Source organism: Eucyclogobius newberryi, unplaced genomic scaffold, assembly GCF_026437365.1.
Source record: "Eucyclogobius newberryi isolate DKJ021-1_F unplaced genomic scaffold, fEucNew1.0.hap1 SCAF_22, whole genome shotgun sequence".
NCBI lineage: Eukaryota > Metazoa > Chordata > Actinopteri > Gobiiformes > Gobiidae > Eucyclogobius > Eucyclogobius newberryi.
In genome coordinates this window covers 22,594,740-22,622,145 of record NW_027315857.1, presented here as the reverse complement: position 1 = coordinate 22,622,145, position 27,406 = coordinate 22,594,740, and the positions used below count along the sequence as shown (strand labels likewise).

General features: G+C 41.7%; 2 protein-coding genes across 3 annotated transcripts; both read right to left on the bottom strand.

The window, feature by feature from the left end:
- Window positions 1-838: 838 nt before the first annotated feature.
- Window positions 839-5,877, bottom strand: LOC140371463 (stonustoxin subunit beta-like). The gene is made up of 2 exons (XM_072458616.1): window positions 5,813-5,877; window positions 839-1,858 (listed from the first exon to the last, which is right to left on the bottom strand). The coding sequence occupies exons 1-2, from the start codon at window positions 5,832-5,834 to the stop codon at window positions 1,275-1,277; spliced, it is 606 nt and encodes a 201-aa protein (XP_072314717.1). The 5' UTR covers window positions 5,835-5,877; the 3' UTR covers window positions 839-1,274.
- Window positions 5,878-5,957: 80 nt separating this feature from the next.
- On the bottom strand, window positions 5,958-11,888 carry LOC140371459 (protein NLRC3-like). Of its 2 annotated transcripts, XM_072458610.1 has the most exons (5): window positions 11,794-11,888; window positions 7,203-9,024; window positions 6,734-6,901; window positions 6,381-6,548; window positions 5,962-6,314 (listed from the first exon to the last, which is right to left on the bottom strand). In XM_072458610.1, exons 1-5 carry the CDS (start codon window positions 11,828-11,830, stop codon window positions 6,140-6,142), a joined length of 2,370 nt encoding a protein of 789 aa, XP_072314711.1. In that variant the 5' UTR covers window positions 11,831-11,888; the 3' UTR covers window positions 5,962-6,139. The 2 variants fall into 2 exon arrangements, with proteins under 2 accessions (XP_072314712.1, XP_072314711.1); XM_072458611.1 differs by lacking the exon at window positions 6,381-6,548 and having other exon boundaries at window positions 5,958-6,314.
- Window positions 11,889-27,406: the final 15,518 nt, after the last annotated feature.

The following is a 27,406-nucleotide window of genomic DNA, read 5'->3' as shown; positions in this document are numbered from 1 at the left end:
AAGGAAATAGCCAGAATGTAGAGAGGCACGATTTTTAGAGGTTTGCAAATTTTCGTGACTTTTCGTCAATGTTCACTGGGTGAAAAATAGAGGGGTTGGTTCCGAGAAGAAGAAAGAAAAATATTCTGATGCGAAAACAATGTTTCCCATTTTTCAAATTTCATAAACTATACATTTTCGGTGGGTCTCTAGTCACTTTCGTTAATTTTGACTGTTTTTGGCCCTCTATACAGTAATAATGTTCAATTCTTGCATTACATGCTTATATGCATGGAACATGCAAGAGATGGGGAACGTATTCGTGAGCTACTTAGCGCAAATGAGTGCTTTGATGTAAAGCGCTAGTTTAGTGCGCACTTCGCCCGTTTACAACGGTAATGTTGCATTTTCCTAATATTAATTAGAATGCACGGGGCGTGCATGAGGGAGGAGTGCGTTAGTGTGTTATGATCCCGGTGGCAAAAACCCAAAAGCAGTCCAAATCAAGGCAAATTAGAATTTATTAACAAAAGTTCAAAATGTCCTAAAGTCCAAAAAAACGAAAAGCCAGAACTGAAGAGTACAAACTTGCTCAGGTAGACAGAATACAAGGCAGGCGCAGGACAGGGCAGGAGTACAAGCAGGACAGACATGAAGTGACGAACAGACCCAGAACAAAGGGGAGACAGAAGTTAAATACACACAGAGAAGCAGGTGATTGGTGGGAAACAAACAAGTGGCAGGAGAAACTAATTAAGGTAACGAGACGACTGACAGCAGGTGTGGTGGGAGGTGACTGGGAAATCCAGGAAGTAACAGACAGCAGGTGAGGGGCGGAAGTAACAGACAGCAGGTGAGGGGCGGAGACACAGAAACAACCAGGAGCACATGACAAACACAAGGGGCACATGGGAAATGGAGTCTCTGCAGCGCGGATACCAACAGAGTGTTTGGATGTGGGCGAGCGCTACGCGCTCGATTTCCTGCGCACTACATGCGCACGGCCTTACGGAACTAATAGGCCTCTCGCCAGTTTGTGGCGCTCGGGCCTAATAATAATAATAATGCAAAAATGTTTGAGAAAGAGTGACAGTTTCTGACTCCATGAGAGTTTAGTCAGATTTGACATTCCTTTTTGAAGCGTTCCAATGTAAAACAGAAATAATTGTGATTCGTCAAACACTAAAATAACCTTTGTTGCAGCTCGACAAATATGAATAATAAAATGCTCATTGAAGTTAAACGTTTTTTCTAAATGTGTTTGGAGTGAGACCAGACTAACAGGACCTGAAGTGTCAGTCCTCCAGGGGGCGCTGTGTCCTCGGCTTCACCAGAGACACTGAACTGAAAGGCCTCCACAGTCCAAACCCAGGAAACAGAGGCTCAGTGAAGGAGGAGCTGAAGGTGTGGAGGTGGGACAGTTCTCCACCAGAGAGGACCTTATAGAAGGACAGAGCTCCAGCCTCAGAGTCCAGGAACACGCCCACTCTGGAGGTGTATGGAAAAAACTGATTTGACAGCAAACGTTTTAGATAACTAAACTCATATCTTTCTTTCTCATTGTGCATAAAATCATATTCTCCTCTCAGGATCCTCAGAGTCCAGGACTGATCATTGAGTCCAAACACACTCTCCTCACTCTTTCCTCTCCGTCTGATTCCTCTGTAACTCACTGCTACATCAACGTCCCCCTCGCACTTCACCTCCCAGTAACAGCGCCCCCTCAGGCCGGAGGAGGCCAGGACCTGACGCCAGTGTGTGAATCTGTCCTCATGATCTGGAACTTGTTCTGACTCAGAGACTCTCACAGTCCGTTTGTCCTCAGACAGATGGAGGTCTCTGTTTGCCGTGTTTGGATCCAGAGTGAGCTCACAGTGATCTGAAACACAAAGTCACATTTAAAATGTGATGATTTAAACAGGTTAGTGAGAGTAAATATGAAGTGTGAACGTGCTGTTTCTTCTCAAAGGTAAATCAATGATAATGAGGTGTTGGAGGCTCAGCTCATGTGTGATCAGCTTCAACATGTTTAGTTTGGCTCAAAACCTCATCAGTGTTTTGAACTGGGACGTTCAGTTTGTGTGGCTCCAGATCCAATACTGATCTTTAATGTTTGTTCTTTACAATACTGATCCGATACCAATCTGATCTTCTTATATTTCATGTTTTTGACCCTTAGTTTAGTCTGATCTTGTGCCTTTATAAAACATGAAGAACACAAAGCTGAATTTGGCTCCAGTTTAATTCCATGCCGACAGTTTAAATATGAATATTGCAAAATAGTGTTTTAAAGTGGTCCACAGCTTCAGAGCGTTACAATCACTGTGACAGACACATTGATGGATTGATGCAGGTCAAATGAGATGTGCATTTATATATTTGTGAATAAATCATTGGTGGACGACCTAAACTGTGCTTTCTTCACCTGTGAATGTGGATGTTTTTGAGACGTTCCACATTCTGCTTTGGAGCCTCTCAAAATCCACATTTATTCAAAGGCAGATTTGTTCTCATCAATTCTCATTTATAAACATGAACGTTGAAATGACATGATTGACAGTTTCTTTAAAAGTGGGCGTGGTGTTCAGGGGAGATGTCCGTGGACACAGTGTGGATATTTGCTCCAACTAAAAGACTCTTTAGGCCCTTTTTACTTTAGTTTTTGGACTTGTTTTAGACCGGAGCGCCAAGGCACACGCATTTCCCGAGGCCTCACGGAGCGAGACGAGCCGGTCGTGACACACGGCTGTAAAAACACAAGATTATATCAAGTAAAAGTACAGGACATTTACTATGTTGTGGAGACACCAGATTGTTGAACTTTAGCCTTCTTCTTTCACCAATAAGTGATTTTTGACTCCTTTGACTCGTCTACTGCCTCTTAAGTCTCTCACACACATGGAGTGTATAAGAACAATCAAAATACACAACTTTATTGATTAGGATCAGATTTATATTTATGTCAAACACTGCCCCCAGTGGTCACCACAGGAACTCTGAATGTGACAAAAAGATCAAACTCACATGCAAAACTACAGATTTAAAAAGAAAATGTCAATCATGTCAAGTCATTTCAACGTTCATGTTTATAAATGAGAATTGATGTGAAAAAATCTGCCAAAACATTTATAATTTATATGTATTACCTTCCGATAGATTTGTAGTGATTTTTCACTAGAACTAGAGTCTCAATAACAAAACTGCTGAATATGGCTGAGAATTAATATAATTTATAATGAAAAGTGATCAGATCATCTTTAATTATTACAAAGGGTTATTAGGGATATTAGTGTGATTCTTCCCACTATTTATTTATTCTGCCCTAAAGCTGTTTGGACCTTTTAATTCATATTAAACAGTGGTGGGTCGTGAGGGCCAGCAAGGCCTTCTCTGCTAGCCTAAACATAGTCAGAATATAATTAAAAAAAAAAAAAAAAAAAAAAAAAAAAAATATATATATATATATATATATATATATATATATATATATATATATATATATATAAATAATAATGTAATAAATATTGATTACATTATTCCCCAGAGTAAGAGTTTTACTCTTCATTTCGTGGCTTTCCTCTTGTTGCTTCTGCCCCAGGTTCAGATTTGGAGTCTTTATGTTAGATCTTTGATCCAATCATATTCAGCCTCATGTGTTGCCAGGTCTAAAATCTGCCGAGGCCTTCATCTGACCTCTGACCTTCAGACTCAGAGCTGGTGCTTGTAGCTTAAAGTGAATGGAAATGAAAAGGATGTGTCGACCAATCAGCTTCAGAGTTGTCTCTTGTGCGTCTGCTGCTGTTGCTCAGGAGCAGCAGGTGCAGCAGGTGCAGCACCTGCACGTCTTTTGATTGGATCACACATATTGAGAAGCAGGTCTTATGGGCGGGGCTATGCGGAACATCAGAAACTGGATTTGACAGACACATTAATCCTGTATTACTAAGCTGTTTTTTCAACCCACAATCGTGGAAGGAGGAAAAGATATCGATTTGGTCGTGGATATAATTATAACGACTTTCTCAAGACGAACTTTTCAAGAAAAGTTAGACATTGTAAGAAGAGGTCGTCCGACACCGACGCCGCAAAGCCTGTTAAAGGCGGGTTTGTTCCCACTTTCAAAGTTTCAAAGAACGGCGCGGAAAATGAGCGGACAACGGGCAGACACCGGCGTGGAGAACAGCGTGGAGAACGCGCGGATACCGGCGTGGAGATTGCACGGAGAACGGCACGAAGAACGCGCGGACATCGGCGCAGAGAATGGGCGGGGAACCACGCAGAGAACCGCGGACACCAGCGTGGAGAGCGGCGCGGAGAACACGCGGACACCGACAGGACAAGGTGAGGCAACACCTGGTTGAACTGCGTTTCTTTCTAAATGTATAGTGTCTAGAGCCATGGCATCATAATGATGTAATAAGAGGTGGATTCATTCGGATGGGACTGTGTATGACCTCACTCAGGCCCAAGACCCAGACCCACGGCCGACACTGATATTAAATGATATATTGATATATCTTGAGTAACAGTTAATATGTAAAACGGAGCCTAATTGTGTCTCAGACATAAACATATCAGAGTTTATTTGTGTCTGATGTCTGTGTCTTACGTTCATATTAAATAATGATTGAAGAGACACGTCAATATCTCTTTGTAATATGAATCCATTATTATTTGTAGAAAGGATGAACAAAAACAAGTCAAAGACATTTCTTACATTAATACATGACATGTCCTCTGAGTGCGCCATCTAGTGGTGAAATCAGCCTTATTCAATAGTGACTCGTATTTTTTTATTTCTTCTTTATTTTCAGCTTTAATTTGCATAAAAACACAATAAACAGTAATAAACGTGTACTTTGGAAGAGAAAAAGAGCATAGATCATGTGACGTCTGCAGAGCTGAGCCGATGGTGCCCAGGCACATTGTACTCACAGCTCCTCAGTGTTTCTGCTGCTCTGGACTTCAGCCTTAACATTAGCAGTGACCGCTGCGTGTGGACCACGTGAGGACCATATGCACTTGTATGGAGCCCATCTAGTCACAGGTTCTGATCCCATAGTCAAACATACATGTGTCTGTGTGACGGGGGAAAGGGTGGAGTCTGTGGGAGCTGTGGTGGAGGAGGACCAGGGCATCAGGAGTAACTCAACAATGTGGGCTCAGGAGTAACCGCAGCAACAGCCTCCTCTCACTGCCACCAAGAACACAACCTTTTAAGACATCGTTTGTCCCGTCTGCCGTGTCCAGGGCCCAAGCCTTCAGGGGCTTTTTCATGTTATACATGTTGTTTTATCATTGTTCATCGTTTGATGTTGCACCGAATCACCAAAGCAAGTTCCTATTTTATGAATTATGTCCATTGACAATAAACCTTTTCTGATTCTAATTCTGATTCTGACTTCACTTCTGACTTCTTTTGCTTTTACCCCTTGACTACAGATGCCACAAACTGTGGCACAAACAGACGGCAAAGTGTGAGCGGCGGCCGAGGCGTCGGAGCAGGACAATATGTTTCCAAGTCCAATTCATTACGACAAGCGAGTACGAGGGCGAAAGCTCAGGATAAAGAAGACACAATCATAAATCTGTCTTATAATAATAAGATATTATATTTACCTGTAAGATTAGGAGAATAAAGATTAATGTAAAGATCGCCCTAGTTCAAATGTAAAGTTGGACAGTTCCTCCAGTGAAACAGTTTCAGTCTGATGTTTGTGGAAGTTGCTGCTTGTCAAACTTCTAAATGTGTCGATAAGTTGAAATAAAAACATCAGATCTACATTTGTAAGTCTTCTACATGTGAAGTTGTACCAAATAAAATACTACTCACATTTTCTAGGACCTGGAACCATCCAGCGCTTTCCAGAAGGATCCAACCTGGAAAACACAAGTCTAGTTTAGACCAGAACCTGGACCAACCCCTGAACCAGGACCCACACCTGACAGACTGTAGGGGGCAGTGTGGTCTCACCTGACAGACTGTAGGGGGCAGTGTGGTTTCACCTGACAGACTGTAGGGGGCAGTGTGGTTTCACCTGACAGACTGTAGGGGGCAGTGTGGTTCCACCTGACAGACTGTAGGGGGCAGTGTGGTCTCACCTGACAGACTGTAGGGGGCAGTGTGGTTCCACCTGACAGACTGTAGGAGGCAGTGGTCTCACCTGACAGACTGTAGGGGGCAGTGTGGATCGTCCCGTAGTGCGGTCAGTCTCTCTGCTGAGGGTCCTGGATGGTTGTAGCTCAGGTCTAACTCTCTTAGATGGCAGTGGGTGGAGCTTAGAGCTGAGGCCAGATCAGCCCCGCCCCTTTCTGAGACCAGACATCCAGACAGCCTAAAGACACACAGCCTTACACACATGTGGACACAAAGGGCAGAGTGCATGATGGGAGTGTCTCACCTGAGAGTCTCCAGTCTGCAGGGGGCGCTCTTCAGTCCATCACACAGCAGCTCCACTCCTGAGTCCTGGAGGTCATTTTGACCGAGGTCAAGGTGTGTGAGACTGGAGGAGCTGAGGACTGAGGCCAGAGGACCACAGCTGAGAGAGGACAGGCCACAAGTACTCAATCTGGGGAAAATAAACTGTTATTTATTATGACCCGAAATAGTAAAAAATACTATTGCAGTAGTACACAAACTTCGTAACTAAAAATAACTTTAAATGAAAGTTATTCAGATGAATAGAATAGAAATGTAAATAGACTAACAAAAAAAAAAAAACACTGAAAGAGCTGAAAGTGTAGCTGATCTAACCTGAGCGTCTCCAGTCTGCAGGGGGCGCTCTTCAGTCCATCACACAGCAGCTCCACTCCTGAGTCCCGGAGGTCATTTTGACTCAGGTCGAGGTGTGTGAGACTGGAGGAGCTGAGGACTGAGGCCAGAGGACCACATATGCTGTTTGTCAGGTTACAGCCGGACAGACTGAGGACAGAGAGGGATATTAGAGCGCACTCACACCTGATCGTGAACAAAGTGTTAACTGTGAGGTCCGTTTGGCCGATCTGATCTGTGCCTCTGTGACGCCGCTGGAGGAAGTGGACCAAAGCTCATGAGAATCTTATGTACGTCTGTGTGTAGTTGAGAACATGTTTTTGTACCAGTGTTTTCACATTTTAGCTGCTCTTATTGAACACATCACCCTGGAATGTTCTGCTATTTGGATTTAGGGTACACTTTGAATCGAGAGTGCGAACCACTCTGCCACAGTGTAGTTTGTACTCACATGGCTTTGGTGGAGGCCTTGACGACCGGCAGCAGATTCAGCAGAGCCTTCTCTGAGCGACAGTATTTCCTCAGGTCAAACTCCTCCATGTCTGAGTCTGTGGACAATAAGAGAAAGGCCAAAGCTGACCACTGAGCAGGAGACAGTTTATCTGCCTTCAGGCGTCCTTCTCTCAGGGTGTTTTGGATGTCCTGCACCAGACTGCGGTCGTTCAGCTCGTTCAGACAGTGGAACAGGTTCAGGTTTCTCTCTGTAGACAGACCCTCATCATTGAGCTTCTGTTTGATGTATTTTACTGTCTCTTGATTGGTCTGAGAGCCACTTCCTGTGTTAGTCAGCAGACCCTGCAGCCACCTCTGAATGGTCTGAGAGCCACTTCCTGTGTGAGTCAGCAGACCCTGCAGCAGCCTCTGATTGGTCGGCAGAGACAGGCCCAGGAAGAAGCGCAGGAACAGGTCCAGGTGTCCGTTTGGACTTTGTAAGGCCTGGTCCACAGCAGAGCTGTAGAAGGTTTTTTCAGAGGAGTTTGATGGTGACAGCAGGTTCTCTCCAGAGCTGAAGAAGGTCTGATGGACGTGAAGAGCAGCCAGAAACTCCTGCACACTCAGATGGATGTAGCAGTAGACCTTGTCCTGGTACAGGCCTGGCTCCTCTCTAAAGACCTGTGTGAACACTCCGGAGTACACTGAGGCCACTGCAGCGTCCAGCCCACACTCGCTCAGGTCACTCTCGTAGAAGATCAGGTTTCCTTTCTGCAGCTGCTCAAAGGCCACTTTTCCCAGAGACTGCACCATCTCCCTGGTCTCTGGAGTCCAGTGAAGGTCTGTCCCTGATCCTTGGTGATACTTGATGTTCTTTACTTTGGCCTGCACCACAAGGAAGTGGACGTACATCTGTGTGAGAGTCCGAGGCAGCTCTGGTTCCTCTGTTTGTTCCAGAAGCTTCTGTATAACTGTGGAGAGGATCCAGCAGAAGACCGGGATGTGGCACATTATGTGGAGGCTGTGGATGCTCTTGATGTGGGAGAGAACAAGTGTGACCTGCCGCTCGTCTCTGAACCTCTTCCTGAAGTACTCCTCCTTCTGCGGGTCGGCGAACCCTTGCACCTCTGTCACCATGGAGATGCACTCAGCAGGGATCTGATTGGCCGCTGCGGGGCGCGTGGTTATCCAGAGGTGAGCGGAGGGAAGCAGGCTCCCCCTGATGAGGTTCACCAGCAGCACGTCCACTGAGACGGACTGTGTGGGGTCGCTCAGGACCCGGGTTTGGCTGAAGTCCAGAGGAAGTCTGCACTCGTCCAGACCGTCAAAGATGAAGAGCACCTGGAGCTGTTGGAAGCTGCAGAGAGCGTTGGATGGACTGAAGAAGTGGTGCAGCAGCTCCACCAGGCTGAACTGTGTGTCTCTGAGCACATTGAGCTCTCTGAAAGAGAACGGGAACAGCAGCTGGAGCTCCTGGTTGGTCCTACCTTCAGCCCAGTCCAGACTGAACTTCTGAGTCAGCACTGTTTTCCCCACGCCGGCCACGCCCTTCGTCAGCACGACTCTGATTGGTCCCTTTGTCTGTTCTCTCATTGGTTCTTCTCTGATTGGGAGTTTAAACATGTCTTCACACTTGATGGCGGTCTCTGGAGAGGGCGGTTTCCTGGTCTCGATGTGTCTGATCTCATGTTGCTCTGTGACCTCTCCCTCTGTGATGTACAGCTCTGTGAAGATCTGCTTCAGTTCAGAGGAGTTTCCTTCTTTAGCGATGCCCTCACACACACGGCTGAACTTCTGTACCAGACAAGTCTTCACTTCTCTCTTAACCTTAGAACACAGACCTGTAAAAAGAGAAATCTGCATCAGACGTGTAACTGGACACACTAGGTTCAGTTAGAGCAGAGAGAGCTCTGGAGATTTTCTGAAATTAAACTGCCTATTACGGCCCCCGTCCTCCCTGTTGTGTGTTTGACTGTAATGTTCCCTTCCCAACACGGCTGTAACGAGGGACATGTTGGTTTCCTGTTTCTACTTCCTGTTTCCTGTTTCTTCACCTGCAGCCACTCCCAGTATTTAAGGACACGTGTTGCAGCTGCACAAGGCCATTTGTCTTCTCGTTCATCAGGGCTGTGGTGGTAGCGCCTGACTTTCTGTTTTGAGACATTTGTTCGTTTGTTATATGTCTCCTTTTAAGTTGTCACTTTGATTCTGTTCATGGGCCTTTGTTTTGTTTGTCCTGTGTGACTCGTACCTTTTAGAGACACTTAACTTGTTTTCTTAGTCATGTTTGTGTTTGTTCATTTACCTTTGCGTTCCTGTTTATTGAACAAACTTTATTTCACCATTGAACATCTTGGTTTTGTTACTTCTTTTACCCTCGCAGTTGTAACACGCACACTTTGAAACAGCAGAAACATTTGAATCCAGATAATCTTTTCTGATCAGTCGTTTTCAGCCAATAGGAGCTGTAGCTAATGAAATTAAATTGAATGCTGATATGCAAGTATAATTTAAGTAATACATATGCTTACAATAGACTAGTTCAGTCAGTAAAAAGGTGTTTAGATTTGTGCTTTAGCAGCACATCTTCCTTGTTCCTGTACCTAAAAAACCTGGAGCATCTGAACTGAATGATTTTCACCCAATAGCACTTACCTTCATTTTATGTAAGAGTATGGAGCAAACTGCGAGTAAAAACATCATGTCGTCTATATCCAACTGTTTAGACATCTAACAGTTTGCATATGAAAGTCAGAAGTACAGAAGATGCAGCTATCACTCTATATAACACCTTAGCAAAGCACCTTCAGGCCCCTGACCATTATGCTAGAATCTTCTTTGTGGACTTTACATCAGCTTTCAGTTCTATGTGTGTACATATTTTACTGAACAGGCTCATGGACCTCAATGTTAATGGAGGCATTATCAAATGGGTCAGAGACTTTTTGTCTAATCGTTCCAAAGATATATTTATCCTACTCTGGGTAGGTCCTGCCCACTGGGCGGGACCTCCTAATGGAAAGGTGTTATTGGTTTCAACAGAAACCAAACCTCTTTGTTTTCTCTCAAACAAGCCTCTTTGTTTACTATCAGTCCTTTAATGGACTATCAGCCTCCTATTGTCCCTGGCTCACTCTCTTTCTCTTCCTTGAGGACCTGATCAGCATCTGAATGCTCTGGGCGTCGACCTCTCCAGGGATTCAAGATTCCATTATATATTATAAAACAGGAAGGTTGAATCTTAAACCCTCGTTCCTATTTATTGATGGTCTTTCTTTATAACAAAGATTGTCTCTTTAACTCTTTCAAACCATCTTTTCTCCTGCTCATAATCTTCTCCTCAATGTCTTTGATAGAGTGGTTTGTGTCTTTAAGATGAAGATGCACGGCGCTCTGTGGTCCTGAACTCCAGTGTCTTCTGTGCTGATAAAGCCTCTTGTGAAGTGGCTGTTTAGTCTCACTATGTAACGCTCTTCACACTTTTCTTCACTGCATTGGACAGAATATTCTATCCACTGCAGTGCACAGAAGACAGGCGAAACGTCTCGTTTTTTCAACAAAAACAACAGGCCCGATGACTACAACTGAATCTTTTTCTACAATGGAACACTCCAGGATGAATGAGGAATAACACCGACAAGTTATTACTTGTGGTGCATTCTTTTATGTAACAAATCATAATTTATACGTTGCATTATGAAATGTTGAGTGTGACATGTAAATCGTGTATATTTCTAATTGTTTTGGTGAAACCAAAGGTAAATGTCCACATCTGTGGACAATAGTTTTCATATTCGTATTACAACAGAAGAATGGTGGAGCTCCGCCCCTCTGGTCACCTGACTGTCCAACACACAGAGGGTCCTGATGCCTCTGGTGGACTGTTCGGCTGCCTAATACCTAACATCTAAAGCTAGTTTGTCTCACGACACGTGCTGCTTCAGGTGAGTGAAGTCCACGCTCTGAGGGATTTTATACACTTCAAACACCACAGGGACTAGAATAGTGTTTGATTTAGGTTAGCTCCACTTTAAAGGAGCTTTAACTATGAGGGGCTGCCACACTCTGTTGTAGCTGGACCCAAGACCCTCACACCTTCACAGAGTTCTTAAGCCACATTTGGACTGGCCCCGGCCCCTCAGACCTGTTTAGAGTGTTTGTTTCATGGCGGAGTGCGTCTCCATGCTCAAGGCGCTGAGCAGCAGACGTTACACAAATATAACAAATAAAAAAATCTAATCTAAAACCTGAATCATACATTTTAAAAGACGTTTACAGGGCTCGAAACAGCAAATGAGCTGAAAGCCAAGTGCAAAAGCCACTCTCAGTAGGTGGGTACTCAACCCCCAAAATGTAGAGTTTGACTTCTGTGCAAAGCCTCTACGCCGCGTCTGTACCTCTCTTTATGTCATGGTAATGCTAATGCTAATGTTAGACGCACCTGGAAATACCATATTTTGGCTCTTGACAAAGCAAGCGCCGTACGGCGATAAACAGGAAATAGCTGTTGCTAACGTGCTTTGCTAGCTTTGTGTTGCTAACGTGCTTTGCTAGCTTTGTGTTGCTAAGGCTCCATATATAAGTTAGCATCAGTGTAAACGTGGCTTTACTGTTCTGCAGACGCTGGACCAGCTGCTCCTGGTCCATCCTCCTCAGGAAGTCCAGGGTGATGTTCAGAACCGCCTCTCTGCTCGGCTCCTCCTCCTCACTCCCAGAGCATTCTGGGTAATCTGAGGCCAGGAGCCTGTGGAGCCTCTGCAACTGCTGTTTGACATAATCCAGGAGCTGCTCCTCCAGACGCTGAAACACAGAGAACACAGAGGAGCAGGTCAGGCCCTGGGATCCACTCTGCAGGTGGGATCTCCTCGAAATGTTTCTGACCATGTGACGCTTTTGGTACAAACCTTGAAAACAGAGTCCAGGTCACAGTCTCCTCTGGGGCCCTCTGCGCTCTCCTCTCTGTGGGACAAACAAACCAAAGATACAACATTACACTCTGTCCACTGCAGAACATCAGAGCGAACAAACCCCCGACGGGAGCGACGGGAACGACGGGAGCGACAGGAGCAGAATGACAAATCCTCTGAGAAAAACGTCTTTAAAGAAACAGGATATGGAGAAGGTTCTTGACGGACTTAATCTGAATCTGGTCCTGGTTCTTTAAACTCTGGAGGTTCACGTCTGGAGCGGTCACTCTTTAAGGACAGGTGGCTCTGTCTGGACCTGGAAACATCAGCTCAGTCACAGAATAAACGGCAGAAGGTTCTAACCATCCAGTCCATCCACCAGAGCTTCTCAAACTGTTTCTGCTGCGATCCCTTTAGGGGATTGTTCACGCCCCCCACAGCCTCCAGAGATTATAAACTGATCAAATAAAACACATGCACTTTTACTATAAATGCCTAAATTAACATAAAATACACAACAATAATGAAAGTTTGATATAAATTACATTCATGTTTAGTAAAAGTGTCACTGTTTCTCCTCCACTCTCTCTCTCTCATGGTTATAGGAACTCTGAACTGCACATGAGAAGGTTCTGGGGTCTTACTCTGAATCTGGTCCTGGTTCTTTAAACTCTGGAGGTAGACTTTTGGAGCGGTCACTCTTTAAGGACAGATTCCTGGGTCTGGACCTGTAAAACACAGTCACAGCTGTTGTTAAACCTGCTGCTGCTTCACTGAACTGTAACTGTCTAAAGTGTGAAGAGTCAGACTCACGGTGGATCAGTGCTGCCCCCTGAAGGCGGCTCCTTCACAGAGTCACTCATCATGGACCTGAGGAAAAGCACAGGAAACAGTGACTGAGACTGAGCTCACTTTACTCACACTAAAGTTTCCTTTATTCATGGGAAACACAGTGGTCACATATAGAAATAAGTCATTTAAATACAACGTAAAGTGCCTTTAATCTGGCTGTTTGTGTCACATTAAATCATAACATAACATAAATCATCAAATCTAGAATAAATTGACTCTGATGAGGATAATTCTGTCTCAATGGATTTAAACGCTCTAATATATTTGGAGAGGCTCTTAGAAAAATGATCAAACTGAACAAGAGACGTCCATAAGAAAAACCCAGACTGTGGCATTAAAGCTCTTTAAATTAAAGCTCTTACATTTGTGTTTTAGAACACGAGATCTGTCGAGTGTCAGTTTGTTTACTCACATTTCTCTTCTTCACTTTCCTGCAAAAGCACGCACACGACTAAAACCGGATTAAAAGATATAAAAGAGATATAAAAGAGGCGGTGAATTAAAGTCACTCACGTTGTGTCGCTTCTTGGTCTCACTTCTCAGTCCGAGGAGGTTTTTCTGCTCCTTAAAATTCCATAAATGTCTCTGAAATGTGAAATAAAAGCTGAGCAGAATCTGTGTCACACCCATAGACCAGAAAAACAAGTGGACTGTGCTGTTCAAAGGCCACACCTCCAAATACTCACACAGGTATATAAATACACACGTGGTACATTCTGTCAGTCAAACTCTGAAACAGTAACTCTTCTGCTCATGTCCCAACACAGCCACCTTCTGGAAATGTTGTGTCAGGTTCATTCATAAATCTAACGCCCAAACTTTACTTTTCCGTTTCAAGTCGTGCTCTTTGGTTTTTTACAACAATCTGAACAAACGTTACATTATAAACCTTCTGGTCATTCTGGAAAAATGTCATATTCACACATCAAAATTCAGAAAAAAAGAAAAGAACTAAAAAGAAATGGACCTGGAGCGACTAAAGTCCAGTGTGCTCTCTCTGCTACTATATTCACAGTTTAATATTGAAAAAGTTGTGTGGTCTTGACTTCCTCTTGAGACGTGAGACATTTTCATCTGCAGGTCCTTCTTGATGAAAAACTCCTCTTCAAACACAAGTTCAAGCGCACAACTCTCCCACGTGGAATAACAGATATGTACTTGTGAACAGGAGATGGACCTTTCTCCACCAGAGCTTTTCTAACGCTGTTCGTGGAGAAAGAAGAACATTGTGTGTGAATTCTGTGCCAAATATCAGATCTGCTGTAGCCAAAGAAGATCTAAACAGTGTCCAGTCTCTCCCAGGATCTCTGACCAACACGGTTAAACAGGATCTAATACAGTCTAAGGTGACCCCTGTAATGAGGGCTCTTTGTGTGGACGCTGCTGAGTTATCGGCCACTTTATTAGGTACACCTGTCCAACTGCTCGTTAACGCAAATGTCTAATCAGCCAATCACACGGCAGCAGCTCAATGCATTTAGGCTGTAGACTTGGTCAAGAGGATCTGCTGCAGTTCAAAGCAGCATCAGAACGGGGGAGAAAGGTGATTTAAGTGACTTTGAACGTGGCGTGGTTGTTGGTGCCAGACGGGCTGGTCTGAGTATTTCACAAACTGCTGATCTACTGGGATTTTCACACATCTCTAGGGTTCACAGAGAATGGTCCGAAAAAGAGAAAATGTCCAGTGATTATTATGAAACCCTCTTGTATTATAAATCACATCATCAGCAAAATGTCAACCATCATCAGTAAATTAATCCTGAAAATCAAAGAAATAGTAAATATATATATTAAACCTGAAGCAAAACATTTCAGAGGAGAAACATTTCATCACAAATGTTCAGGGTGTAAATCCAATTTTGTCCTGGGACTTTTGAAAACATAAAACTATAATAATAACAATAAATATAGCCGCAAGCGGCAATGATCGGCCCTCGCCACGTCGCCGCCACGCCGCAAGAAGAGGGGGCGCTAACGCGCCCCAATTGTCTTTTTATTACAAATACTGCTGAATCTGTGACGCTGTCACATCTTCTCCCCTTTGTTTTACCATCAAAAAGCAATTTTGTTTTGAATTCTTGGCAAAATGTGCGGCTTTGCCGCACAGACACCGTGACTCTTAGAATAAAAATGTGTCTAACTTTTAGATGAGTCTCACCAAATTTCAGGTTAATAGGGCCAACGCCCTGGGAGGAGTTCGTAAAAGTACGACGTTTGGGAAAACTCCCGAGTCATGTTTAGCCATTTTTGAACCAATATGGCCGACATTCGGTTGGGTGGACGGCGTTGCCGTAATAATGTTTTTTTACTTCTCTTGTCACCATCTACCTCTAGCCAAATTTCATGATTCTACGATCAGATTTTTTTTGGGTCATTTCCTATCTCTCAATGCATTTTTGGTACATTTGGGGGCGCTAACGCACCAATTTTTTTAATTTTAGAAAAAGAATGTAGAGAGGCACGATTTTTAAAGGTGTGCAAATTTTTTTGACTTTTTGTCAATGTTCACTGGGTGAAAAATAGGGGGTCGTCATCCCAATGTAAAGTGCTCATTTAGTGCACACTTTTGCACGGGCTTTGCCCGTTTACAACGGTAATGTTCCATTTTCCTACTACTAATTAGTCTGCACGGGGCGTGCGTGAGGGAGGAGTGCGTTAGTGAATGTTTGGAAGTGGGCGAGTGTGCGCACTTTCGCAGCCGTGCTTTGCACGGCCTTACAGACTAATAATTATTATTTGTATCATTATTATATTAATTGTATATCTAAAATGCACCAGAATACAAAAAATGGCTGAGAGCCCCTAGATCTCACTCAGGATTGGGATTTATGCAATATTTACAAAATAAATAAATATTACAGATATCAACTCCCTATGTATTTTTCACACGTTGGAAGTGGGTTGGGGGGCATGGAGGCCCCACTGAGGGTAAATTAGGTTTCGATAGTACTTGTGAGCTGAGCGCTATAACACTTGTAATGCACTTCACACTCTTCCCTCTAGCCTGCGCTGGCTGAAGCTGAGAACAAACCGTCAATTTCCGGTGGCAGGGTGGATTGTGTAACGTGACGCAGACAGGAAGAGGCGGGCTCAGACCCACGCTCATATAGACCTGTGACAGTCCACAGCATCACAACGAGAAGCACCATGACACCAGCAGCAAGGCTCCGACGTGAGTACAGCCTCAAACACTGAAGGGTTCTGAGGATTTAAACACATGTTCCAACACTTGACAGTTACCCAGCTACAGTTATTACAGATACATGTTTTTGACAGTTATAGAACTTTAAGATGCTACTGTAAAGTGTTGAACTGACTTTTTTTCCTGTATTATTTCCTTTCTGCAAGTGAATCCAGACTCGTCCCAGTTCTTCTTTTATGACTCTGTGTCTCTGAGCTGTTCTTCTGGAGACTCTGGACCATGGGCCGTGGTCAGGAACACCAGCAGAGACACCAGGTGGCCCTGTGGAGAGGACTGGGGCAGACTGAAGGGCTCTGTGTGTACAATTAAAGCGCTCGTTCCTGATGACACTGGTCTGTACTGGTGTGAGAGAGACAAACTCACCTCTGAACCCGTCAGCATCACCGTTTATGAAGAACTCAGAGGTAACTTCACAAACACAACACACTCTCACTGGGGTTCAGATCTGCTTTACATTACTTTCTTCGTCGCCTCAGATGTTCTGATCTCCGCTCGATGCCGACGATCTGACCCTTCTCAAACACAATCACATCTCGTCCACGACCACGGGATTCGTCTTTCCACGCGGTCGTTTGCGAAATGAGAATCAGTCGGGTTTAAGTTCTGAAAGATCCTCACCTGCAGCAGTTCTCCAGCAGGAAGCTCTCACCCACTGTAGTCGCTCAGTTGAATCCAAGCGACGACTTTGTGTGTTTCTGTTTAAGGGACGTTTAGCAGCAGTCGTCCTCCAGCTCCAGCTCCTCCCACGTTCTCCACAGCTCCTCCTCCTCCCTTCAGACCCTCCTCTGAGCTCCTCGTCCCCCTGGTGGGCTTGGTGGGCCTGTTTCTGCTGCTCCTCCTCCTCCTGCTGCTGCTGTGGCGCAAACGCCGCGGACGCAAACAAACTCAAGGTCAGACTATGAAAAATGACACACAACAAGCAACACAAACGCACAGCTCACATATTTCAGATGTTACTCGGTCGACAAACATTGGATCAGAACTGTTGAAAGCCACTGAATCCGCTCTATTATACGTCACAACAAACGACAACCTAGCGAGCGGTAATAGCTAACTTTGCTAGCGACAGTAAAGACGCTGGGGACACTGGGTCGCGCCATTAATCGAGTGCTAATCAGCTCGGGTTCACAGTCGACCCTCTGTCAGTAAAAGCACGTGGTTTGGAGCAGAGTTCAGACGTTGGAGGACGAAAATGTGACTCTCTTTTTTGCGTTAATCGGCGCTGATCGAACGTCCGTATCGTTTATGTTCAGGTGACGACGCCGACGGGCAACTGCGCGTCCGACGTTCCAGTCCTGCGAATCCAAACGGTGGTAAGGATGTCGTGCGTTGCGTCAAACTGTCCCGATATGTGAATGTGTTTCTTTGCCGTCGCTAAGGGGTTCCGGGGGCCAAAGACGACGCCTGTCCGGAGGTGGGCGGGGCCGACGACGTCACGTACAGCGACATATCACACCAGCGGCAGCAGAATCGTCCAATCAGACGCGCAGGTCAGGATGTTCTTTTGTATTCACGCGCTTTGAGGGTCAGAATGTATTTTTTTATGCTTTTTTGTGCTTGAGTCTGGTCTGGTCCCAACTCGAACAGAAGCGTGCAATCAGCTCAGTTTATTTCCGTGAAACAGCCAAAAGAATCAAACTTCTTTCACATTAAAGTGCACGCGACAGGTTCACACGTTTTTCTAATTGTGGCTAAGTTTGTTTTGACAGACCATGCGCGTCCCTGATTGGCTAATACACCTGTCAATCATGCCCATCTGAACTTGCACAACGTGTACAAAAATACACAAATATATCGTTAGTTGACATTAAAACCCGTACCTGCCGTGGGACTACTTATAAACAGAAGTGGGAAGTGCTCAGTTACATTTACTTCTCAGAGTAACGACGCTGTACTTTTACTTCTACTTGACTAATATTTGTTATTGAAGTAACATCTCTTACTTGAGTAAACGTTTCGGTTCCCACTGCACATTAAATCCAAAGTAAAAGTAACTTGAACAAAAATGGGGGAAATTGCAGAAGGAATTGAGTTCACCAAGTAACTTTAATTTAATTAACTGAACAAGACCAAGTTGATTTAACTTAATGAATCACATTTACCGTAACGTGGGCGTATGAAGTGCAAAACCGTCAAAACTCCCCCACTCTAGATTAGTAAGTGGCTTGTTCTGGTTTACGGCGCGTGACAAAGGTTTAATGTCGACAATATGAAATGATTCGCACATGTGTTTCTTGCCTTGACTTTCACACGACTTAAACTTCAAATCATAAATCGTTGCGTCCGGACAGTTACTCTTGAAGGACTCTTGGACCCCCACTTTGTACCGTACCCCTCTGTGTATGAAGCGTGTCATTCTGGTGGACTTTTGGACTGCTCTGATATGTTTCTGTTTAACGCCTCAGCGACCACTTCCCCCGCCAGCGTCTTTGTGCACGCTCTCAAATCTGCTGCTGCGACACATTTTTCTTAATATTTCCTGTTTTGAACAAATTTAGTTTCGAACCGTTGCTTGGCACAGCGACGTCCTGACCTTTCTTCACTTCGTACAGGACATATGGATATTTCTCACTCAAACGTCAAAATGATGCATGAGTAAAAGTCCAAATAATAGTGATATTTTTCATTTTCGGTCATTGCAAAATATTGACGTAGAAACCCTTAATTTTGGGTTTAAAATGATCAGGATTATTCATATTCATTTTGAATATTCTTTTGTTTCAGAGAGAGAAGAGAGTCCGGTTTATTCCACAGTGAAAACTCTGGACTCCTCCATCATGAGTCAGACCAGAGGTAAGACCAGGACAAAACCAGGACAAAACCAGGACAAAACCTGGACTAAACTCAAGTACTAGAGCCAAACCAGGACTGGACCAGGATTGGTTTTTATTATTTATTTTTTTCCAGGCCAAAATTTGTCGTAATTCCTTCCACAGATAACAAAGTATGGTTTTATTCTGCATAAAAACTGCAAAGCCTGCAGTTTAAATTTGTTCAACCACATGTCTGAAAACAACAAAAAACGAAACTAAAAGCGACAAAAACTTGACTAGAAGTGACAAAAACGCAACCAAAAGTGACAAAACCGCCAATAAAAGCAACATAAACGAAACTAAAAGTGATAAACACCACTAAGAGTGACAAAAACGTGACTAGAAGCGAGAAAAATGCCACTGAGAGTCACCAAAATGCAACTAAAACGCCACTAAACGCAACATGAACGCAATTGAACGCGATATAAAATGCAACTAATAATGACATTAACGTAACTGAAAGTGACAAAAAGTGGTCAAAATGTGACTTAAAGCAACAACAACGTGATTAAAAGGGACAAAAAACTAACTAAAAGTGACAAAACCGCCAATAAACGCAACTAAAAATGACAAAAATGTGACAAGAAGTGACAACAACGCCACTGAAAGTCACCAAAATCCAACTACCCAGTTAAACTGACTAAAACGCCACTGAACGCAACATAAACACAATTGAACGCAACATAAATGCAACTAAAAATCACATTAACGCAACAAAAAGTGACAAATACGTGACTGAAAGCAAAAAAAATGCTAAAAGCGACAAAAACATTACCAAAAAGTGGCCAAACCGTGACTTAAAGCGACAACAAAGCGATTAAAAGCGACAAAAACAAAACTAATTTAAAAAAAACACAACTACAAGACAAAAAACTTGACTAGAAGTGATAAAAAGGCCACTGTAAGTCACCAAAATGTAAATAAAAACATCAAAAACGCCACTGAACACAACATAAAATGACATTAGTGCAACCAAAATTGACAATTACGTAACTATAGTAGTAGTACTACTATAATAGTATAGTATAGTATAGTATAGTATAGTATAGTAATATACAGTAGATAGTAGTAGTATACAGTAGACAGTAGTAGTATACAGTAGATAGTAGTAGTATACAGTAGATAGTAGTAGTAGACTGAAGATAATACTAGTATACAGTAGATAGTAGTAGTACTAGTATGATAATACTATAGTATTATAGTAAATTATAGTATAGTATAGTAATATACAGTAGATAGTAGTAGTAGACAGTAGATTGTAGTAGTATATAGTAGCAGTATACAGTAGATAGTAATAGTATACAGTAGATAGTAGTAGTATACAGTAGATAGTAGTAGTATACAGTAGATAGTAGCAGTATACAGTAGATAGTAATAGTATACAGTAGATAGTAGTAGTATACAGTAGATAGAAGTAGTAGACAGTAGATTGTAGTAGTATATAGTAGCAGTATACAGTAGATAGTAATAGTATACAGTAGATATAGTATACAGTAGATAGTAGTAGTACTAGTATGATAATACTATAGTATTATAGTAAATTATAGTATAGTATAGTAATATACAGTAGATAGTAGTAGTAGACAGTAGATTGTAGTAGTATATAGTAGCAGTATACAGTAGATAGTAATAGTATACAGTAGATAGTAGTAGTATACAGTAGATAGTAGTAGTATACAGTAGATAGTAGCAGTATACAGTAGATAGTAATAGTATACAGTAGATAGTAGTAGTATACAGTAGATAGAAGTAGTAGACAGTAGATTGTAGTAGTATATAGTAGCAGTATACAGTAGATAGTAATAGTATACAGTAGATAGTAGTAGTATACAGTAGATAGTAGTAGTATACAGTAGATAGTAGCAGTATACAGTAGATAGTAATAGTATACAGTAGATAGTAGTAGTATACAGTAGATTGTACTAGTATACAGTAGATTGTACTAGTATACAGTAGATAGTAGTAGTAGACAGTAGATAGTAGTAGTATACAGTAGATAGTAGTAGTATACAGTAGATAGTAATAGTATACAGTAGATAGTAGTAGTAGACAGTAGATAGTAGTAGTAGACAGTAGATAGTAATAGTATACAGTAGATAGTAGCAGTATACAGTAGATAGTAATAGTATACAGTAGATAGTAATAGTATACAGTAGAGTATACTAGTATACAGTAGATAGTAGTAGTATACAGTAGATAGTAATAGTATACAGTAGATAGTAGTAGTAGACAGTAGATAGTAGCAGTATACAGTAGATAGTAATAGTATACAGTAGATAGTAGTAGTATACAGTAGATAGTAGTAGTATACAGTAGATAGTAGTAGTATACAGTAGATAGTAGTAGTAGACAGTAGATAGTAGCAGTATACAGCAGATAGTAGTAGTATACAGTAGATAGTAGTAGTAGACAGTAGATAGTAGTAGTAGACAGTAGATAACAGTAGATAGTAGCAGTATACAGTAGATAGTAGTAGTAGACAGTAGATAGTAGTAGTATACAGTAGATAGTAGTAGTAGACAGTAGATAGTAATAGTATACAGTAGATAGTAGTAGTATACAGTAGATAGTAGTAGTATACAGTAGATAGTAGTAGTAGACAGTAGATAGTAGTAGTATACAGTAGATAGTAGTAGTAGACAGTAGATAGTAGCAGTATACAGCAGATAGTAGTAGTATACAGTAGATAGTAGTAGTAGACAGTAGATAGTAGTAGTAGACAGTAGATAGTAGTAGTAGACAGTAGATAGTAGTAGTATACAGTAGATAGTAGTAGTAGACAGTAGATAGTAATAGTATACAGTAGATAGTAGTAGTATACAGTAGATAGTAGTAGTATACAGTAGATAGTAGTAGTAGACAGTAGATAGTAATAGTATACAGTAGATAGTAATAGTATACAGTAGATAGTAGTAGTATACAGTAGATAGTAATAGTATACAGTAGATAGTAGTAGTATACAGTAGATAGTAGTAGTATACAGTAGATAGTAGTAGTATACAGTAGATAGTAGTAGACACAGTAGTAGCACAGGCTGGTGTGTCAGGAGTGAACTGTCGCCCTCTACAGGCCGTGAGGAGAACATGCTGTGGATTTGTTCCATTCTTTTCATTTAAGCTCTTTTATGATGAGTCTTGTTTTTGTTGCAGGATCAGAAGGACACAGGGACAACAGGAGCTACTGCTGTTAGTTTGTGTCTCTATTGCAAATATAAATGTAAATATATTTTAAAATAAAATAAGAATCAAAACATCAAAGTAAATCTATATTTTTTGAGTGTCTTGGTTCTAATATGTTGGCAGGTATTTCTATTCCATCAATGGTGGAAAGTAACACAGTCCACGAGTAAAAGTACTGCACTGAAGTAACATTCCAGGCATGTACTTTTTACTTTGACTTCACTACAGTTTAGTTTACAAGTTTATTTGTGGAGCACATTTCAGACACAATTCAAAGAGCTTCACACGACAGGAAAAAAAAACATTCAAATCACAAAGAAATGACAGACCACACACACAGCCTTCCAGACACTCTTTCCCACATTTATGTGACGTTGCCATGGTGACAGGCGTCTCCGGGATGGACACATCACTTTTAGATTGATTCTCTCCCATATCAGCGCGCTCTCTGCAAACTGCACACGTCTGTGCTGAGCGTATGTTTCTTTTAGCACGACTCTCTGGTCGACGCCTCCTCCTGATGTGGTGCTCTGTATCTCTAACATGGACCCAGCCTCATCTGCCACGCCCTAGATTTAACTTTAAACTGTCCCACAGCGTCTGACCCTGACTGACATGTGCAAAGTACTTTTTATATAGTTTGAGGGGATATTTTGAGCTCGTTTGTGGTGAGAAGGTTTTTTGAGTTCAAATCCTACTGAAGAAACAAAAACACACAAATGTCAAGACAAAGTAGGAAATGTGTCAAAATGTCGACATACAATCTGCACAAAATCACAGTCAACACTTTAACACAGCTCAAAGTCTGTGAAACACTTTTTACACTTTACAAGTACATTTTTAAGTAGATTTCTGTATGTGCTACTTTTACTGTAGTATTATGTTGCTCCTGTATGTGTACTTTTACTTGAGTAACAAAGTAAAGCGCTGTACTCCAGACTTTATGTGAAAAGAAAGTAAAAAGGTCCTTTTCTTTAATGTGGGACATCTAGAAACTTCCATTTCCTCTTTTTCCACAGTTGGAGTCTCTTGTGTGTAAATCAGTCAGTTCTGCGTCACAAACAGCAGGTGGCGCTGTCAGACCCTCTGATGACACGGTTCAGCAGCTTGTCATTGGTTTGTGCCTGAAGTCGTCACATTTCTGCACAAACACTTTTATCACTGGAGCTTCAAGTCTTCAAGGTCATAATTTAACACCTAAATACATTTAAATTATACCATTTATAAATATTTGTCTATTTACTCTTTCTTTGGTATAAATTGGTGGATTATTACTCACGCTCCAAGTGAACAGGAGAAATCTTGGATTTGAATATTAATTTGAAACACTGAACTACAGATATTTTAGTCTCATAAATGTGAGAAAGTTTTCATCATGTTTTCATTTAAAATAAATATAATATAATAAATCAGGCTTAAATTAGACAAATCCGGTGTAAAAATACAAGTCTGTGAAGTTTGTTGCTACTTTAAGTGATGTTCTTTGTCCATAGTGGATAAAAAAGCATTTTAAACAACAGCCATCATAGTTATAATCATTATAATGAAGTTATATAATCTCAGAAAGATCGATGGCTGCAAGTGGATTGAAAGAAATATAAAAAAACAATATGGGGGGGTGAGGTAACTATGAGCTTGTTTGGGTCAGTTTATATTGGACTGTTGCCAGAGAAACTCTCATGTGACACAGTTATGTTCTCACCGGTCAGACAGAAGCTGCACCAGAAACAGGAGTGGCTCTGTCATTTGTTTACATTTGACTGAGGCTTTTATTTCTGAGAAGTGTGGGTATTACCACCATTTGTCAGTAAAAGTACAGATACACAGGCTTTTAGCTTTTAAAGAGTCAAAAGCAGTGATCTGGAGGAAAACAAACTGATATTTGTTCAACAGAAACAACAAAATTGTATGTTTACTTGAGACTACGAACATATTAAAAATAACCCTCAGCCATTTCAAAAGTAATCTTTACTTTTTAGTCCTGTGAAGAAATGACATGAAGTAGAAAGTACAGATGTGAAAGTAGAAAATATCCACTGTAAATATTATCTAAGTAAAGTTTATACCTAAATATAATGTGTACTTTGTTACTTTCTTCCACTGGATTGCCTTTTTAAATAAGTACTTTCCAGTCCCTCACAAGATTATTATTGTATAAAGAGTCTACTCACTGCAGTATTTTAATATATTTTATTATTGCGTAGGCCCTTCATGGACTCATAAGACAACATCACCATCATTCAAATTCAGTGTCCAGGTACGTACATGTTTACAATGCAAATGGGCTAAACAAACCAGTGTGCCACTTCTTTAGCCTTTAGTGATGCCGGCTGTAGACCGAGCTCACGACACAACCAGATCTAATACATAACCAGGACTATAAACTAGAACATAATTCAAGATTGTATCAGTACAAAGAACACAACAGATCCAGGTCTAAAGCTTTTCTGCTGAGGTCAAAGCTGATCTGAGGTCATCTCTCTCTGAACTGGTTTGAATTCTCCACGTGGTTTATTTCCTGCTTTAGACTGAGGCTTTATTGTCCCAGGAAGACAACATGTTATTATTATTATTATTATTATTATTATTACTAAGTATTCAACACCTCAAACCAGTGAAATGTGTAACTTGATTAAGAGAGAGATTTACACTGAGCCAGAACAAAGTCAGAGATTATTTGACGATTAAATATCTGAGAACATCATTATGTTGATGAATTAATGTTTCAAGGATCAGAAAAGTTTTTTTTTGTAAATTGCCCCATAAGAATATTTGTATCTAGATTTGTATCTCGAGGTTATTGACGTTTCACCACTGTCACGTGTTCTGGGACTGTCCTGTCCATATCTCATCCCACACAATTTCAGAACTCTGTATTTGGGCTTGAAAACCCCCACCACGGCTTCAGCCCTTTATCTATAATGTTGTTGTTTAACTTATAACTGTGATATTTTATTTATAACCGCAATCAGAATCGTTTTACTGCCATTGTTGGTGAACTATGCACGACTGTATCATATTAGTCCCCAAATATTCAGTGTAGACTTGCAGTATCATACACGACTGTATAGTACAGCGGCAGCACACAGTAAATATACACAATTTAACACTATTTAATTCACTTTTTTTTTTAATTCACCAATAAATGAAGTGAGCACAAACATAAAACAAATATAACACACGGTTGAATAAATGTGGATTCAATGTTCTGTAATTCATCTTTTTATTGATAGTTTTGAGTTTTTGAGAAAAACAAACCAGAACAAAGCAAATTCAATATAATTAGATAGAACAACAATGACTACAACAGGGACAGTGTACGTTCATAAACTCATGCGTTCATCTATGATTATCAACACATATGGTACAAAAATAGAACATCAGTAAATATATATTAAAAAAGTATTCTAAAATCACAATTCTCTATTTATTTAAACAGAAACTTTCCATTTGATAACAAACTTTTTTTCTTGACATGAAGGCTATATAAGTTTTTTCTATTTTATGTTATTTGTATATTCTGAACTTAATTCATGCCCTTTTCCAGGGTGTATCCACCTTTGATACACGTTCATTAACAATAAATGTCTTTTCTGATTAATTTATATACCTGGATACATTTTTGTTGACTTGTCTGTTTAGAGCTGCTCTTGGTCACGATCAGGCCTGACCGCTTAAACCCCTCCACCACGTTAAGGTGGCAGCTGTCGGAGGGGGCGTGTCATGCCGGCGTGTGCGGCTGTTCCACACTCTGCCATTTGATTTCTTTTATTTTCCGATATAGAATTCCAGCTACGAGAATAACTACAGCAACTATCACCACTATAACTGCTGTCACATGACTTCCTCTTGTTTCTGCTGCACCGTCACTGTCAGTGGGTGTGTCTTCGTCCTGGTCTCTGTGAGGCTCCTGAGGGTCTTTCTCTGTAAATGAGATCAGAGGGTTATTGAGAGGAACACAGGGGTCAGACCAGGACTGCAGGACCTTTACCTTTCGGACGCTGCACAAACAGCTGAATCTTGCAAGTGATCTCTTCTCCCTCAACATCTCTCTTCTGTCTTTTTGATGTTTGGACTAAAGCGTTGCACGTGTAGTTGCCAGAGTCGCCCTCTGTAACACTCTTAATGATCACATTCAGGTTTCCGCTCTTCATCTCAGGATCCTGCAGCTGGACTCTGTCTCTGAACTGCTCATCTTGTATCATCTCTACTCTGCCACCTCTGTAGAGCAGGACACTTCTCTCTGACTTTTTCCACTGCAAAGCGATGTCTTCTCCTTCAGGACCTTCACACGGCAGCACAATGTCCTCTCCAACTGTTGTCTTCACATCAATGGCTGTGAAGAAATAAAGTTCATCATTATGAGGACTTTCACATTTCTCAGCACAAAACAGACTCCTCCTCTAATGAAACCACCAGACTTTCTGTAAATCATGTGACTGTGTTCAGCCAATCAGACGTCGTGAAGAGATAAACTAAACTGTTGATAATAGTTGTTTATGTATTTGATTGTTTTATGATTTTGGGCCCGTAGGCTTTATAGACAGGAAAGTGTGAAATGGGGGATGAGAGAGAGAAAAGGGAGGACATACAGTAAATTGTCAGAGTCGGGAATCAATCTCACGACACCACGACCGGCTGCACCTGGAGCCGGGCACGTGTGCTGTGACTTAACCACTCCGCCACCGGACAACATAATGAAGCTGTTTTCATTTATCTATATATTTTATAAATAAGCTTTACATTTACACACTTTAAAATAACAATCACAATAAGCACATTGCCCTGTTTCCTGTTTCTGAACATGTGAAACTGAGATTCTCACCTGAGGCCGTCACCAGAGAAGTCACCAACAGCAGAAAAACAAGTGAATGTCCCTCCATTCTCCACAACAAACTCAGGAGCCCCATATTCCAGAGCGAACAGAGGAGAGTCTGGTGTCTTTGAGGAGACAGTCTGTCTTTAACTCGCTCTGACAAGGAAACACCTGCTGACCCGCCCCTCTTCCTCTTACAGCCTATCAGCTTTTAACAGCCAAATACAATTGTTGTTCATCATATTTGGTGAAAACAAACTCCTAATGAATTGTGGTGTTGATTTGGAGACATGTGGATGTGGTTAATGTTCTGCTGTTGTTCAAAGCCACTGAGACAAGTAACACACAAGGACATTTTTCACACACTTTTATGTTTCAAAGTCTCATAATCATCTTTCATATCCTGAGGTGGACATACACATGACTTAATACAGACGACTTCAGGATGGTGTTG

Bases quoted from the DNA above. Each gene is read 5' to 3' on its own strand.
- LOC140371463 (XM_072458616.1), bottom strand. From the start codon at position 5,834: ATGGTTCCAGGTCCTAGAAAAT. The intron at 1,859-5,812 runs GTGAGTAGTATT...TTTGTGTTTCAG, and splicing joins GGTTCCAGGTCCTAGAAAAT to ATCACTGTGAGCTCACTCTG.
- LOC140371459 (XM_072458610.1), bottom strand. From the start codon at position 11,830: ATGGACCAGGAGCAGCTGGTCCAGCGTCTGCAGAACA. The intron at 9,025-11,793 runs GTAAAGCCACGT...CTCTTTTTACAG, and splicing joins GGTCCAGCGTCTGCAGAACA to GTCTGTGTTCTAAGGTTAAG. The intron at 6,315-6,380 runs GTGAGACACTCC...GTGTGTCTTTAG, and splicing joins TGCAGACTGGAGACTCTCAG to GCTGTCTGGATGTCTGGTCT.